This window comes from Geotrypetes seraphini, chromosome 6, assembly GCF_902459505.1.
Source record: "Geotrypetes seraphini chromosome 6, aGeoSer1.1, whole genome shotgun sequence".
Taxonomy (NCBI): domain Eukaryota; kingdom Metazoa; phylum Chordata; class Amphibia; order Gymnophiona; family Dermophiidae; genus Geotrypetes; species Geotrypetes seraphini.
In genome coordinates, this window is record NC_047089.1 from 45,306,165 (window position 1) to 45,322,588 (window position 16,424).

Consider the following 16,424-nt stretch of genomic DNA (forward strand, 5'->3'; position numbering starts at 1 on the left):
TCATCCAACAGTCCCACCGCTTCCTTCCTTTAATATATCAAAAGAATGGCTTGAAGTTTTTCGCCTCCTTGGCTCTTTTTTTCCCGCAATCTCTTTTTGCCACTTTTACCGCCTTATGGCACCTGCGTTGGTGGTGTTGGTGGTGTTTGTGCTTATTCCAGTTTTCATCCGTTTTTGATCTTTTCCATTCCTTAACGAGGTTTTTTTGTCTTTGATCGCTTCCTTAACCTCTACAGTGAGCAGGTTTTTAAAAGGTTTGGATAATTTCCTAAAAGAGAAATTCATAGGTCATTATTGAGGTGGCCTTGGGAAATCCACTGCTTATTCCTAGGATAAGCAGCATAAAATCTGTTTCACTACTTGGGGTCTTGCTAGGTACTTGGGTTTGGCCACTGTTGGAAACAGGATACTGAGCTTGATTGACCTTTGGTCTGTCCCAGTATAGCATTTCTTATGTTCTTATTAAACAAGTGTATGATTTATAAACAGAGTCCTCTATATAAGCAGATTTAATATTATTGGAGTATGATCCGAAAACTTGGTTGGGAAAATATCAGATTTAGTTACCAGTGGTATTATTGGTTTAGTAGTTAAGAAAAAAAATAAATTTGAGAATGAGAATTATGGGAGATAAAATGAAAAGTGTATTCTGCATCACTACTATGATATACAATACTTAGGGTTTAGTAATGTTTTCTCAGTGCTGTATCATAAGTACTTGTATTAAGGTCCTAAGATGGTATACCATTCTTTGAGAGTGCTGTATATGTGTAGATTTTATATTTTAATTTTTTTTTCTCATGTTTTAAATTGATATACTTATTACATTGGTTGTAAAATAAGTAAATAAAATGCATTTTGCTCTAGATACTCAAAGATCAGTACCTTGGCTATAGGAAAACCTTTCTGGGAGATGCCACAGAGGTGTTTGAGGCAAGACGAATTGAAGCCAAGAAGTGGCAGAGCATCCCACGAATTACTACTGGGCCTACACCTTTCAGCAGCATACCAAATGCAGCAGCCGTTGCTATGGCTGCAACACTTACACAGCAGCAACAGCCTGCTACAGGTCTGAGTGCATTCAAGTTATAGATTATTAGCATTAATCTCTGAAGTAAATGTGTATAAACTTCTGCTTTGAGTCTTCCTTTGTGTTAGCATATGAGACTGTTTTGAATTAACTTATAGACAAGTCTGGCTAATAAAAAAAAAATTGCAGGATAGACTTAGCAATAACTGGACTGTAGGTAATCATGTGACTTCACTTGTGTTAGTATAAGTACTATATTACTCTAAATACCCTTTGCAGTATGAGCCTTCTCTATTAAAGTGCATCTCAAACTGTGCATATAATTTTTCCAAATGTATGGTTATATTAATTATGTAGCTGAAAAGTAATGAATATGAACACATTACTTTTCCTTCATAAAAGAAGACAGCCTTTTATATAAGGTTCTGAACATAAAAAGTAGCATAGAGTTTATTAAACCTTAATAATAATTGCAGAACCTCTTCTTTGAAGTTATATTAGTAATAGTAAGGGAATATATTATATGTATGGGTTTGGGATAGTTCTCTTTTAAGGTAACTAACGTGTTACTGTTATCCAGTGCCTGAGATAATCACCTTTCATAGGCAATTAAATTGTCCTGAAAGTTTAACCTAATTAGATTAATTTTACATATAAAACATGTGTGTGAGAAGTTTTGAGAGAATAGGGGAGATTTTAAACAGATCTTACAGGAGTTAAAGATCATACACAGTAAATTTGCCACAAAGGAATTGGTATTTTCGGGTCTACTACCTGAAGTATTATGTGGCATGTAATTTTCTTGTAGGGTACATCTTTTTATGATGTCTTTGCAGTTTCTTGTTTGTGTGTGACATTGACAAACAATTCACTGTAGCAAGAATCTATTTCCTTTGCTAGCTCATTGAATATAAGAGTAACTAACAATTTATACATTATGGCCCGGATTCTATAAATGGTGCTGTCAGTGGCAGCTGCCTTAAAAACGGCTGCCGATCACATATCAAATGCGATGGCGCCATTTATAGAATTGCAGCTTCGGGAAAAGTAGGTGCTGGAAATGTAGGCCCCCCCCGAGTTTTCAAGACCTACGCATAAATCATGCATGCGGAGGCGCTTTACAGCGCTTAACGCTACTTCTGACGTTAGCTACGCCTACATTAGCATTAGGCATAGTAAAGCACCACTGTAGGTGAAATGCAGGTGCTGTTTTTGTTTTAAATTGCTTTTAATTTTTTTTAAACTGCATTTTCAACTTAAATTAAATGCCGGTAGGGTGCCTACCGGATGGGCCTTTGGGTATGGTGTTCAAAAAATGTATGTATACTCCTAAATTGGCCTCTTTGGAAGTTTGTTAAGGTTGAATATCTAAATTTGTACTAGATATTTTACAAAACTAAATATAGGGATGGTAGTAGGAATGTATTTAGGGTGGGGAATAACATTTAGGAGCTTAGCACTACTTTTCAGCACTAGACTTATACTAGGCTTTAAAAGCTAGGCAAATGAATGACCAGTCTAAATTGTTTAAGTATCACTTTTAATCTCCTAAATAAGTTCCATTTTCAGCTTAAAATAGGTCAGAGATTTAAAGACCAGATTTAGGAGCCTAGCTTTTTTATTTTTTTTTTTTAAATCAGGACTTAAATTTATACATGCTGACACCATTACCTGGTGTGGTAAAGTGTCCTTTATTAAAATATTTTTCATTCTCTGGTTTTGAAATTTATAGGAACAGGAACAATAAGGGGTAGAATAACTGTTGCTGTTCTTAGCATATGACTTCAAGTTGTTCTGCTATTTCAATGAGTATGTTCCTTATATGAATGTATTCATTATAATACCTCCAGATTCTCTGGTACTGCACATAATTGGTGGAGGCAGGTCAGGAGCCCTCTATTTTGTTAGATACTCGTTACAAGCACCAATTTCTGCTTCCTATATTTATGCTATATTGTTACTAACAAAGCATATCTGTGCCATACCTAAGGGCTGTATAAAAAATACAGCTGCACAGGGCACAAATATGGAGGGGGTGCCAAAATTGCTGCCAGCTCATTCTCCCCATGGTGTTAACAGGTAGGGTGGGGGGCACCAATGGGTGAGTTGCAGAGGGCGCAGCTATAGTCCTGAATACTATGTTTGATAACTAGCTCAATCAGAGGTCTAAGTACATTTGCTCTAAGGTCTTCACCAACAGTGCCTCTTTATTTGTAGCATTTAAAGTTGATGCACTCCATTTACAGCAGCAGGACTGAAAGCAGACCCATGTGGCTCAAGCTATATATTACACACACTAGTATTGCAACTTAAATTTGAATCAACTGTTAAGGCAATCAGCATTTTGGGCTCCTTCGGCGGTAATCAGTTCAGGCTGTAGGAGAAAAATTGAGGGAATAGTAGCAGAGGCCTTGGTGACTAGCAAAAGTACCCCAGGGTTGCCTGGTTCTGCTGCCTGCATTTCTTTCAGGGTAGGAGGATTAATACTAAGTAATGAGAAAAAATTGGGGGACAAAATCCTCAGGGTATAGAACACTATTGGTACGTAAATCAGATTTGTAGATGGTAGTACTTTTTCTCTATTCCATACTGCTCTGAAATTCTTATCCATACAGAAGCAAAATGGGATTTATTGCAAGGCTAGCTCTGTCACATATCCTTTTTGAATGCTCAGAGCAAGGAAGTTTGGGTTATACTAAAATTCCAATATATGTTCATTATTTGGGCAGCTTTTATTGCCTAAAAATGCATGCCTGGTTTAATAGCAAATATTTACAATGTTGAATAGCTGTTTGAAGAAGTACCAGTAGATCTAAACTTGTTTTCCAGAAATCTTTTGAGTTTATTGTATGCTATATAATAGAGCATGGTTTGTGCTGTTTTATGTATTAAGATGTTTTTAGGGGAGATACCTGACAAAAAATTTCCATGCTTCAGTGAACTGAAGTAAAAAGTATTAAATTAATCAAAGATAATATATTAGACATTTTAAGTATTTTAAAAGGGTGCCATGGTCACCACCAAGTGAAATGATCATTTGGTTAGTGACACTTTTTTGACAACTCTCATTTGCATCAAGGATCAGACTGAAGGTTTACAATTTTTAAATGCTTATAATAAGGTGAACACTATATTCTGTATACAAACCTCATTCTATTTTGATTACTTAAGGGCTTTGAATTGTTCTTTGCAAACATTTCTACATTTTTCTTCAGCCCTTTGTAATTTGTTTTAATGCACTTATCACAGTTTGAAAGACAGGGAAAAACTATACTGTGAAAACTGTCAAAAATCATCAGTGTTTTTAAATTGTTTTAAATCTAGCAATTTATTTTGGTGAAGGATTATTTGTATAAGTTTTAGCATGAGACTATCAAGTTGATTTTGTCCTTCACAAATTAAGGATTAATATAAAAATTAAACTTGAAGTAAAAGTTAAACTTGAATGAAAATGCTTTTTTGACAGTTTACAATTTAGTGAGAACATGCAGGTGGACTGTTCTCTGGAAAAAAATCATGACACTTCTGAATTTTGTTAATTTTTGAATGTATTGAATTGGTCAAAGGTGCAAAAAAAACTGTGCCTTCTTATGTCGATGAATCTACTTTACTTTATAAAGTAAGTGGTTTGAGTATATTATCTTGTAGAATGATGTAATATAACAGTTTGAGTGGAACTCAATTATTACTGTGTGTGAACACATTTGAATTGTCATGTTACTATGTAATTGACTTGCTTTAAAATGAACAATAAATTTAATGAAATAAAAATTATTGTCCTGTGTTTTATCAACTTAAAATACTTATTTGTATAAAATTGGATAAAATATTTTTACATGGGAAATCATAACTAGTTCTTGTAACCTAATTTTGGAGGTTCCTGCTTTTAATAAATCTAAAATTTGGTAACATGATGGTTTTCAATCATGTTAGTGTCAGCTCCATTTTTGTGTTGGGCCCTGACATTAACAGTCAAATGATATGTGAGCAATTAACTTTTGATTTGTATGTTCTTTGGTTTCACAGTGAATCTGAGAAGATAATGCACAATAGATTGAAATGTAAAATCATCAAATTTTGAATTGAGGAAAACAAAACAAAACAGGAATAAATGGGAACATTGGAAAATAGTAAATTGTACTTGAGCACAAAATAGTGAATTATGTCTGTGTGTTTATTTATATAAATATATATACACACATTAAATTATATTTGAACAATTATGAATCACCACAAATTAAAAGCAAGATGAATTTATTTAAAAAGGGTCTTACAACAATATATATTGTCAAATCATAACTCTTAGACAACGTGTTTGACAAGCTTGAAGCTTTTTCTGAAGAGCATGAAGTGGTTAAGACTTTGCAGAGTCTAAGGGAGCATCCTGCCTATTAATCTTCCATCCCTGTCAAAACATATACTGTATATGTCAAGAATGTTCAGAAATGCAGTAAATACAGTAGTTCTCTGAAAATGTACTACAGATTTTATCAAGCTAGAGAAATATACTTGGAGGATTACATATTTGAATCAAACTTCCCATTTTTTTCTGATTTATTTTCCCTCCCAAAATTTCTTGTTTCATTTCCATAATGTGCTTTAGCATATTTCTTTGACATATTTATTTTTATAGTATCGGATATTGATATGATTTAGAATGGGTACCGCAATTCCTCTGGGTTGGGTTTTTTTTACCCTCTGCTGGTATTGTGCAGTAACTTTTATCAATAGTTGCCTCTTCACATTCTGTGCATTGATCTCTGAAGTTTCTACAGTGGACATTTAGACTTGGTTTAGATTGAAGATTTAAAAATATTTTTTAAAAAGTAATGTGCTATCATTATGTAATAAACAAAATTAAGGATTTCTCATTCTTGAGAGTAAGGCAAGTTTGTGTTTTTGTTTTTGTTTTTTTGTTCTTTTTATGTTTTTCTTTTTTCATACCAGGGCCACAGCCATCTCTTGGAGTTGGTTTTGGAGCACCATTCGGCTCAGGTATTGGCACTGGCTTGCAGGCAAGCAGCTTAGGTTCTTCGAACCTTGGAGGTACAACTTTATTCTTTATAATAGTTTGCTGATATACTATATATTTAAATTTAAACTTTTTATTTTAATTGGAGGCATGTCTAGTCTAAAAACTGTAAAAAAAAAAAAAAAAAAATGCTTTGCATACTGGAATTGCTAAATGTTTTCTGTAACTATACAGTATTGTGAGTGAAGTCTAAATTGGCAAGGTTATATAAATGTTACATAAAATGAGCAGTGACATTCATCAATAATAAAAGGTGTTCAGAGGTAAAAATAAAAATTACCGTATTTTTCGCTCCATAAGATGCACCTGACCATAAGACGCACCCACCTCTAGAGGAGGAAAAACCAAGAAAAAAAAAAATCTGAACAAAATGGCATGCCCTGTACTCTGTCCCCCATCTGGTAGGCCGGACAGGGTACAGGGCACATCTAATGGTGGGCACGTCTAATGGTAGGCAGCCCCAAGCCAGCCAGTCAGCCCCAAACCACCCAGCCAACCCACCCCAAGTCAGCCAGCCCCAAACCGGCCAGCCTGCCAACCCTAAATCAGCTAGCCAGCCCCAGGTCAGCAAGCCCCCCTCCCGTACCTTTTTAAATCCTGCCCACCCATCCCCTGCTCGTGGGTTCGTCGGCTCCCCACCTCCCTTGCTCGTGGGCCTAGCAGCTCCAGCCAGCTTCCCTCCCTCCCTTCTGTGGCACCTACCTTGAAGACTGTGCTCGCAGCCTTTGCTCTGCTGGCTTCTCCTTATTTCCCAGTCAGTGGCGCAGAGATCAGCAGCGCGGATGTCAGGAACAAGCTTTACGCTCTCCCGCTCAGCCCCGTGCTGCATTCCAAATTGCTGCCGTAAGTTCTCGCAAGTCCCAGGAGAACCTACGTCAGCCATTCGGAAAGCAGCGCAGGGCCGAGCAGGAGAACGTAAAGCTTGCTCCTGACGTCCGCGCTGCTGATCTCTGCGCCACAGGCTGGGAATTAAGATGAAGGATACACGCTGGACCACCAGGTTAAAAAGGGGACAACTACGATGGGGGGATGATGGACGGGCGGGGTGTGTGTGGGGTTTTTTTTTTTAAAGGCGGGTAACAAAATTTGTATCTTCGCTTCATAAGACGCACCGAGATTTCCACCCACTTTTGGGTGGAAAAAAAGTGCGTCGTATGGCGTGAAAAATACAGTAGTAGTTTTGGTTAGTATTACATTAACGCGTATACTATCCTGAGGGGAGGAGCAGCAGTAAAAATAAAACTAAGTTGTTGCTTTTGGATTCCTTGTTCTTATCTCAATCTGTTTTGTTCAATGAATGAAAAACATATGGGCTACAAAGACAACTTAAATACTGCCACCTCTAGGAACTAATGCAGATAGAACTGACCTTCCCTTTGAAGGAAAAAAGCAAAAAAATAGAGAATACCTCCTAGGAATGTATACACTACTCCCTTCATATTTGCAGGGGTTAGGGGCCGAGCGGCCCGCGAATAAAAAAACTCACAAATAACTGACTCTGAACCACCCCCACCTCTCTCCCGCCTCCCGCTCCTTTCCACACCTTACCTGTTGGTTATCTATGAAGTGGGGCAGGAGCAATCTTCCTATGCTTCTGCCCTATGTAGAGCCGTGAACAAAAATAGCTGCTGTGAGTTCCTGCTGTAGTCTTTTTTTTTTTTTTTTTTCCCCAGATACAGAGACCAGAATTAAATGCAGTACTCCAGATGAGGTTGCACCATGGAGTGATATAGAGGCATTATAATAATCTTGGTCTTATTTACCACCCTTTTCCTAATAATTTATTGCATCCTATTTGCTTTTTTGGCTGCTTCCGTACACTGGGCGGAAGATTTCAGCCTATTATCTACACCACCACATAGATTTGGGATTATTCTTTCCAATGTACATCACTTTGCATTTCTCCACTTTAAAATTCATCTGCCATTTGGATACCCAGTCTTCCAGTTTCCTAAGGTCTTCTGCAATTTTTCACAGTCCACATGTGTTTTAACAACTTTGAATAGTTTTGTATCTTGTGCAAATTTAATCCTCACTTGTTTTGATTTCTTGATCATTTATAAATGTTACAAAGCACTGGTCCCAGTACTGATTTCCTACGGCACTCTACTATCCACTCTCCTCTATTGAGGTTAATGGCCATTTAACCCTATCCTTTGTTTTATGTCCAGTAACCAATTCCTAATCGATAACAACGTTGCTTCTTATCCCTTGACCCTTTTCTAATTTTCTCAGGAGCCTTTCATGAGAAACATTGTCAAAAGCTTTCATAAAATCAACCGGCTTTATCTATATGTTAATTGACACCTTCAAAGAAATGAAGCAAATTGGTAAGGCAAGACTTCCCTTGTCTGAACCTTTTGTGATTCTGTCCCATTATACTATGTTTGTCTATGTGTTCCATAATTTTATCCTTTATAATAGTTTCCACTATTTTGCCTGGCACTGAAGTAAGGTTTACTAGTCTGTAATTTCCTGGATCACTGCTGGAATGCTCTTTAAAAATCAGCATTTCATTGGTCACCCTCTATTCTTCAGGTACTACAGATGATTTTAATTTACAGAGGAGTCGTCTTATGGTATTCCTTCTGATTAATTTCCACCACAAGAGAGAGACAAATCTTCATCTGAGGATCTCTTTCACCAGTTTTGTGAAGGAGATGGTGTCTGTTATTCCATTTAAGTTGGAGGCCAAGGAGGAGCCCAGAGCTGAGATATTTTTAGTTTTGGGTTACAATTCTGCTCCCAAGAAAGGGGTCATGGGTCCATTATACCTTATCCTGAAGTATGCACTGAAGAACTGGGAATCTCCACTCTCGGTGTAGGTCATACCAAAGAAGATAGATATGCAATATTGTATCCAAAATGTTCCTGTATTCAAGAGGGCACAATTGCCTCACCATTCCTTGGTAGTCAAATCCCACCTTAAATGGGCCAGGAGTTCAGGATTCATGCCTTGGCTCCCCCATGTAGAGAGGCCAGGACTTGGGACTCATATGGGAGAAAGCTTTATCAGGCTTCAATGCTCATTGCCCACATCCAGACCTACCCAGCTCTACATGAGCCTATACTTAAAGTCTCAATAGGCTGTATACTTAGTCTTGTGGACCCATCTTTGCATGGGCAACAATGATACTTTTTATATTGCATTTAAAATCTCTGCTATGGGTGTAGGGATGCATAGACTCCCATGTCTTAAACTGGCAGATCAACAGAGGTTGCTGGACGTACCTTGTCAACATGACAACCTTTTTGGGAACAAATGGAGGAAGTTACTGACCTCATCAAGAAACATTCTGGCAACTTTCAATCCCTTTCATCCTCCTCTACTAGGAGGTTCTTGAATAGACTACTCTCAAAACCATAGGTTTCTTCCACCTTCTCGCTCTTCTCAGCAGGCCCAATCCCAGCAGTCCTGGCTGCACCAGCAATGGACCCAGCAGAATCTGCTGGATCCCCAGTCAAAGTAGGGAATGAGTTTTTAACTGGCTCCAGGAAAGCATAGGAGGGAGGCTAAATATTTTTCCATCGGAGATCTTCCCTTATAATATCTGATAGGTGGGTTTTACAAATAGTTCATCTCAGTTGTACACGTCATTGGTGTCGGAAACCACCACAGCTTCATTCATCAGATCTCAGCACAAACAGGTATTTATAGAGGAAATATCTGCCCTTCTACAGGCCTGTGCCGCTAGGGAAGGGAATCTGTGCCGCTAGGGAAAGGATTCTTTTCCAAGTACTTTCTTGTGCCAAAAAAGAAACGGAGGTTTCATCCCATCTTAGATTTAAGGGCCCTTAACAAATTCCTAGTCAAAAGTTTAGGATGATATTCTTGGAAACCCTTCTTCCCATGATTGGCTATGTTCTTTGGACTTAAAGGATCATATACTCACATTTCAATGCTTCCTAGTTATAGGAAGTATCTCAGATTTCGAGTAGGGAGGCACCACTACTGGTATTGGGTTCTGCCTTTTGGCTTTGCCTCAGCTCCTAGATTCTCTTCCAAATGCTTAACATAGTTACAGCCTTGCTACACATGCCGAGAGTGTATGTTTCCCTACCTGGATGATTGGTTGATGAAGAGCATGTCACAGGAAGGGGTGTGAGAGACCATGCAGAGATCTATTCAGGTGCTAGAACTACTAAGGTTCATTATAAACTACCCTAAGTCCCACCTGCACCCAGTTTAGCATTTGGAATTCATAGGAACCCTGCTTGATACAGTGATAGCTCTGTCCTTCCTGCTCTTAGCAAGAGCAGATGCCTTGCAGGTCCACAGCAGCCACCAGGTCACAGCTCGACATATGTGGAGATTATCAGGTCATTTGGCCTCTACAGTGCAGGTCACTCCCATGGCTCACCTCCATTTGAGAGGAGCCCATTGGACTCTGCTTTCCCATGGTCTCAGGCCACAGGGAACCTAGCAGATGTCTGAGTCCCCGTCCCCCCAAGCTAGTTCAATCCCTACTCTGGTGGACAATTTGGCTGAATTCTGCTGCCTCAGAATTTTTGGACAACGGATGCATCCAACCTTGAATGGGGAGTTCATTTAGATGGGTTTCACACCCAAGGAACATAGTCTGCTTGGAAAACAGATCTCTATATCAACCTCTTGGAGCTAAGGGCCATATGGAACAGTCTAAAGGCTTTCATAAAATCAGCTATAGAACCAAATTGTAGGTGGCAATGTACTATATAAACAAACAGTGGGATACAGGATCCTACACCTTGTGACAGGAGGTGGTGGGGATGTTGGCAGTAGGCTGCTCTTCATGGGATTGTTCTATGGGCCACTTACCTGACTGGCAAAGAAAACAGGCTGGTGGACAGACTGAGCAGGATGTAGTAACCTCATGAGTGGTCTTTCAACAAGGGCATAGCACACAAGATCTTCCAAGAGTAGGGTACTCTCTTGGATCTTTTTGCCATGCATCTTAACAACAAAGTCTCTCAGTTCTGTTCCAGTATCTGGTCTCAGGGCAGACTAGAGTCGGATGATTTTCTTGTACATTAGGGAAGAGTTTTCTCTATGCGTATCCTCCCAAACCGTCCATAGAGAAGACTGCTGAAGCTCAAGCAAGATTAGGGAACTGATCTTGATTTCCCTGTATTGGCCAAGGCAGATTTGGTTCCCACTTCTTCAGGAGTTGACCTCCAAAGAACCATGGAGATTGGAGTGTTTTTTCATGCACCCAAAACATCCAGACTCTGGTCCTCAAAACCTGGATGTTGAGAGCCTAGAATTTCAGTCCTTGGACCTGCCTAAGGGCATCTCCAGAATTTTGCTTGCTTCCTGGAAAGATTCCACTAAGAGATAAAGATCTTTTAATTGGAAGAGGTTTGCTGTCTGATATGAGGGCAAAGCCCCTAGATCCTCTTTCTTGCCCTATATAAAAACTGCTTTAATACCTCCTGCACTTCTAAAAGTCTGGTTTGAAAACCAGCTCTAAGGGTACACCTCAGTGCAGTCTTGGATTGGTCTAGTTAACGTCTTATCTTGAACCCACTAGAGATGCTGTCAGGACCTGAAACCAGCAGTTCATGCAGAAAAAACTACGACTTTTCTGAATTAAAGCAGTTCTGTAAAGAAGAATGGGCTAAGATGCTTCATTATTGATGTGAAACAGTGATATCAAATTATAGGAAGCATTTGATTGCAATTAATTCTGCTTCACGTGGTGCAACCAGTTAAACGCGGTGAGCAGTAAATTTTTCACGAGTGGTATGGGTTTTGGATAACTTTGTTCTTTAAATAAATAAAGTAGTAATTTTAAAATGGTTTTATGTATTTACTCAGGTTCCCGTTGTCTAATATTACATTTTGTTTAAAAATCAAAAACCATTCAGTGTGTGAGGTATGTAGTAATAGGGGAAATCAGGAGGGGATAAACTTTTACACATCACTGTAACTGGTTGTGAGGTCCGCAGGACAAGCCTGGGAAGTTTTCAAGCAAGTTGTTGCCGTTCAAAACCATTTGAAAATCTGAGTCAGAATAGTGTACCTTAGGTCTTATGAGGAGCTTGTTTAAACTATTTTTGCTTTAAGATGGTGTAAGCAGTGTGTTTGTTTGTGGAAGTTACATTAGTGTTTTACTCTGTTTTGTTAACATTGTTTTGTTTGTCACTTTTCTTTATTGGTGCTGCACTAGGATTTGGAAGTAGCTCTGCTTTTGGAAGCAGTACCACAGGCCCCTCTTCATTTGGATTTGGAAGTACTACTAAACCATCTGGGAGTCTTAGTGCAGGTTCGTATAAGGCAGATTTTTTTACTCGATATCTACAAGTGACAAACTTTGTTCTAGTTTTAAAGGTCCCATGGTTTTCCACTCCTTTGGTTTTTTTTCTAGATACCTGCTGATGAGTCATTCTAGAAATCTTTAGAAATTTTAATATTGGTTTATAATTGTTTCTGTGATATTGAATATTTTTCATAGACCAGCAGGACCAAGTCAGGCACACAAGTGATATTATCCAAAGGTGCTAGGACAGAACTGTTCACCCAGAACTTAGGGGTCCTTTTATCAAGCTGCGGTAGGGATTTAAATGGCGTAATACCACGCATTAAACCGCCTGCTGCGCTAGCCGCTAATGCCTGCATTGAGCAGGCGTTAGTTTTTTAGCCAGCCGCAGGGGTTAGTGCGTGATGAAATGTCCATGCTAACCCCGCTAGTGCGGCTTGATAAAAGGACCTCTAAGTATAAAGTTCTGAACATATATGGCCATTCCCACAAGTAGTGTTCTCGTCAGCTGCTTGTTTTTCTCGCTTGGCCAAATGGATATGAAATACAGCCTGAAATTTTATGTCTTTCTTTATTTTCAAATTTATATCCTGCTTTAAACCAAAGCAGTGAACAGATATGGATCACCTTAAAGTTATCCAACCCCACAGTTCAATATCATTGATCAAAAGAAGGGGGGTCTTTGGGGATAATTCATACAATGTTTGCTTTAAAAAGGCTTCTTACACATCAGTGTCCAAATTCTATTCTATAATTTTAAAAAGCACAGTTACTTACCGTAACAGGTGTTATCCAGGGACAGCAGGCAGATATTCTTAACGCATGGGTGACGTCACCGACGGAGCCCCAGTACGGACACTTTTAACTAGAAAGTTCTAGTTGGCCGCACCGCGCATGCGCAAGTGCCTTCCCGCCCGACGGAGGAGTGCGTGGTCCCCAGTTAAGATAAGCCAGCTAAGAAGCCAACCCGGGGAGGTGGATGGGACGTAAGAATATCTGCCTGCTGTCCCTGGATAACACCTGTTACAGTAAGTAACTGTGCTTTATCCCAGGACAAACAGGCAGCATATTCTTAACGCATGGGTGACCTCTAAGCTAACAGAGAGGGAGGAGGGATGGTTGGCCATTAGGAAAATAAATTATGTAACACAGATTGGCCGAAGTGTCCATCCCGTCTGGAGAAGGTATCCAGACAGTAGTGAGTAGTGAACGTGTGAACTGAGGACCAAGTGGCAGCCTTGCAGATTTCCTCGATGGGCGTGGAACGGAGGAAAGCCACAGAAGCAGCCATAGCTCTGACCCTGTGAGCCGTGACAGCACCTTCCAGTGAGAGACAGGCCCGAGCATAACAGAACGCAATGCAGGCAGCAAGCCAGTTGGAAAGCGTCCGTTTAGAGACAGGGCGACCTAGACGGTTAGGGTCGAAGGATAAAAAGAGCTGAGGGGACGAGCGGTGAGCCCTGGTACGGTCAAGGTAGTATGCAAGGGCACGCTTACAGTCCAGCGTGTGTAACGCCTGTTCCCCAGGATGAGAATGGGGCTTAGGGAAAAAGACAGGCAACACAATGGATTGGTTGAGGTGGAAGTCCGAGACCACCTTGGGAAGGAATTTAGGATGGGTACGCAGAACCACCTTGTCATGGTGAAAAACAGTGAAAGGTGGGTCAGCAACCAGTGCATGCAGCTCACTAACCCTCCTGGCAGAGGTGATGGCAATGAGGAAAAGCACCTTCCATGTCAGAAATTTGTGTGAAGTAGTGGCAAGAGGCTCAAACAGGGATTTCATGAGGGCTGATAAAACCACATTCAGGTCCCAGACGACTGGAGGAGGCTTCAGAGGTGGTTTGACATTGAAGAGGCCTCTCATGAACCGGGAAACCAGGGGATGAGCTGTAAGCGGTTTTCCGAGGATAGGCTCATGAAACGCAGTGATGGCACTGAGGTGGACTCTGATTGAGGTGGACTTGAGGCCAGCATCGGATAGAGAGAGCAAATAGTCCAGTACAGTTTCCACCGCCAATGAGGTGGGATCGTGGTGATGCAGCAGACACTAAGAGGAGAACCTGGTCCACTTCTGATGGTAACATTGGAGGGTGGCTGGTTTCCTGGAGGCATCCAAAATGCGACGGACAGGCTGAGACAGATTCCCTGGGGAGGTCAGCCCGAGAGAAACCAAGCTGTCAGGTGGAGCGAGGACAGATTGGGATGTAGTAGAGACTGATGCTGCTGTGTAAGTAGAGTAGGAAACACAGGAAGAGGAATGGGCTCCCTGGAGCTGAGCTGGAGCAGGAGGGAGAACCAGTGTTGGCGAGGCCACCGAGGGGCGATGAGAATAACGGTGGCTCTGTCCCTGCGGAGTTTGAATAACGTCCGCAACATCAGAGGCAGTGGAGGAAAGGCATAGAGGAACCGATCCGTCCATTATCCCAGGACAAGCAGGCAGCATATTCTTAACGCATGGGTGACGTCACCGACGGAGCCCCGGTACGGACCTTTTTAACTAGAAAGTTCTAGTTGGCCGCACCGCGCATGCGCGAGTGCCTTCCCGCCCGACGGAGGAGTGCGTGGTCCCCAGTTTCTTCGTTTCCGCGGAGCGAAGAAGACGCATGTGTTTTCAACGGCCGTTGAAAAACTAATTTTTGCCTTCCCGCTCGCGTTTTTTCTCACTTTTTTCTTATTGGATTCCCTTATTTTTGTTTAAAAAAAAAAAAAATCATCGGGTTTTCCTTATTTTTTCAGGCCGGCCCCGGCGGGGCCTGTTGCCACCATACAGGCTCCGGATTCAATTTTGCGGAGGCCGTGTTTCCCTTCATGCCCCCTCAACCGGGTTTTAAGAAGTGCCAGCGGTGTGCACGCCCGATCTCCCTCACCGACCCACACAATTGGTGCCTCCAGTGCTTGGGTCCAGAGCATCGGGCTGACACCTGCACCCGCTGTGCTACGCTTAAAAAGCGTACTTTGAAAAATCGGCAGATCCAGCAAAATATTTTGTTTGGTACCGGATCTGCCATGGAACCGGCTGCGACGTCGACGGCACCACAAAAGTCGGCACCGACGACATCGACACCACCGGACCCTTCCTCGGGGTCGTTGGGCCCAGGTAAGCCGGCTAAGAAGCCTCCCACTTCCCTTGAGCGCCCTCCTGCCACGGTTGCGACACCGGCCCTCCCGGCACTGCACCGGCCCCACAAACGCTCCGCTCCGATCTCGGTGAGTGCCTCATCATCGGCCTCCTCATCGCCGGAGCGTAGAGCGGCACCTATTGTACCGAAGAAGAAAAAAGCGGTACCGGTGCCTCCCCTGGACGACCGCATCGCGGCCATACTCCAAACACAGTTACAGGAGCAGCTGCAACAACAGCTCCAACAACTGTTGCCGGCGTTGCTGGCACCGCACCTTCCGGTACAGGACCGGTCCGAGCCTCACACTGTCCCATCGGTGTCGACCCCCTCGGTACCGATTAATACTTCCATGCCGGTGCTCTTGGCAGAAACACCTACAGTACATACCCGTGATGCTGCCGACCCTGTCCGGTCCCAGGAACGACATCGGTCTTCCTCACCCGGTACCGCCTCGGTGCGCTCAAGCAAATCTCTTTCAAAGACCCGCCATGCCGAGCCCTCCACACCGATGTCCAAACGTACGCACCCCGACGTTAGGGACCCAGATTTGTGGGAAGACTCCCCTCACGGTACCGAGGAGGACGCTTCATCAACCGATGAAGAACCCTCCATGACTGACACCGTCTCAAAACCAGAGCAATCCGCTTTCTCCAAATTCCTTAGGGAGATGTCAGCAGCTCTTTCCATTCCCTTAGAATCCGACTCTAAAAAGTCTCAGGCTTTCCTCGATGCCCTAGACTTTGAGCAACCTCCCAAAGAATTTCTGAAGTTGCCCGTCCACGACATCTTACGGGAAACTTTCTATAAAAACTGGGAAGCTCCCCTCACGGTTCCTGGAGCCCCTCGTAAATTGGATAGCTTGTACCGGGTTATTCCTATCCCAGGGTTTGACAAACCTCAATTACCCCACGAGTCCCTCCTGGTGGAATCTACTTTGAAAAAATCTCAGGGTTCCAGTGTATATGCCTCCACCCCTCCTGGCAGAGAGGGAAAAAACCATG

At 41.8% G+C, this 16,424-nt stretch overlaps 1 protein-coding gene across 2 annotated transcripts in view; it reads left to right on the forward strand.

Annotated features, from left to right (window-relative positions):
* Window positions 1-16,424, forward strand: part of NUP58 (nucleoporin 58) — a 157,448-nt gene that overhangs the window by 124,427 nt on the left and 16,597 nt on the right. Inside the window, exons 12-14 of one of the 2 annotated variants that reach the window (XM_033948331.1) lie at window positions 868-1,069; window positions 5,978-6,076; window positions 12,212-12,307. In XM_033948331.1, coding sequence (XP_033804222.1) covers window positions 868-1,069; window positions 5,978-6,076; window positions 12,212-12,307 — 397 coding nt within the window. The remainder of the gene's footprint in view (window positions 1-867; window positions 1,070-5,977; window positions 6,077-12,211; window positions 12,308-16,424) is intronic. The other variant, XM_033948332.1, reaches the window with a different exon arrangement.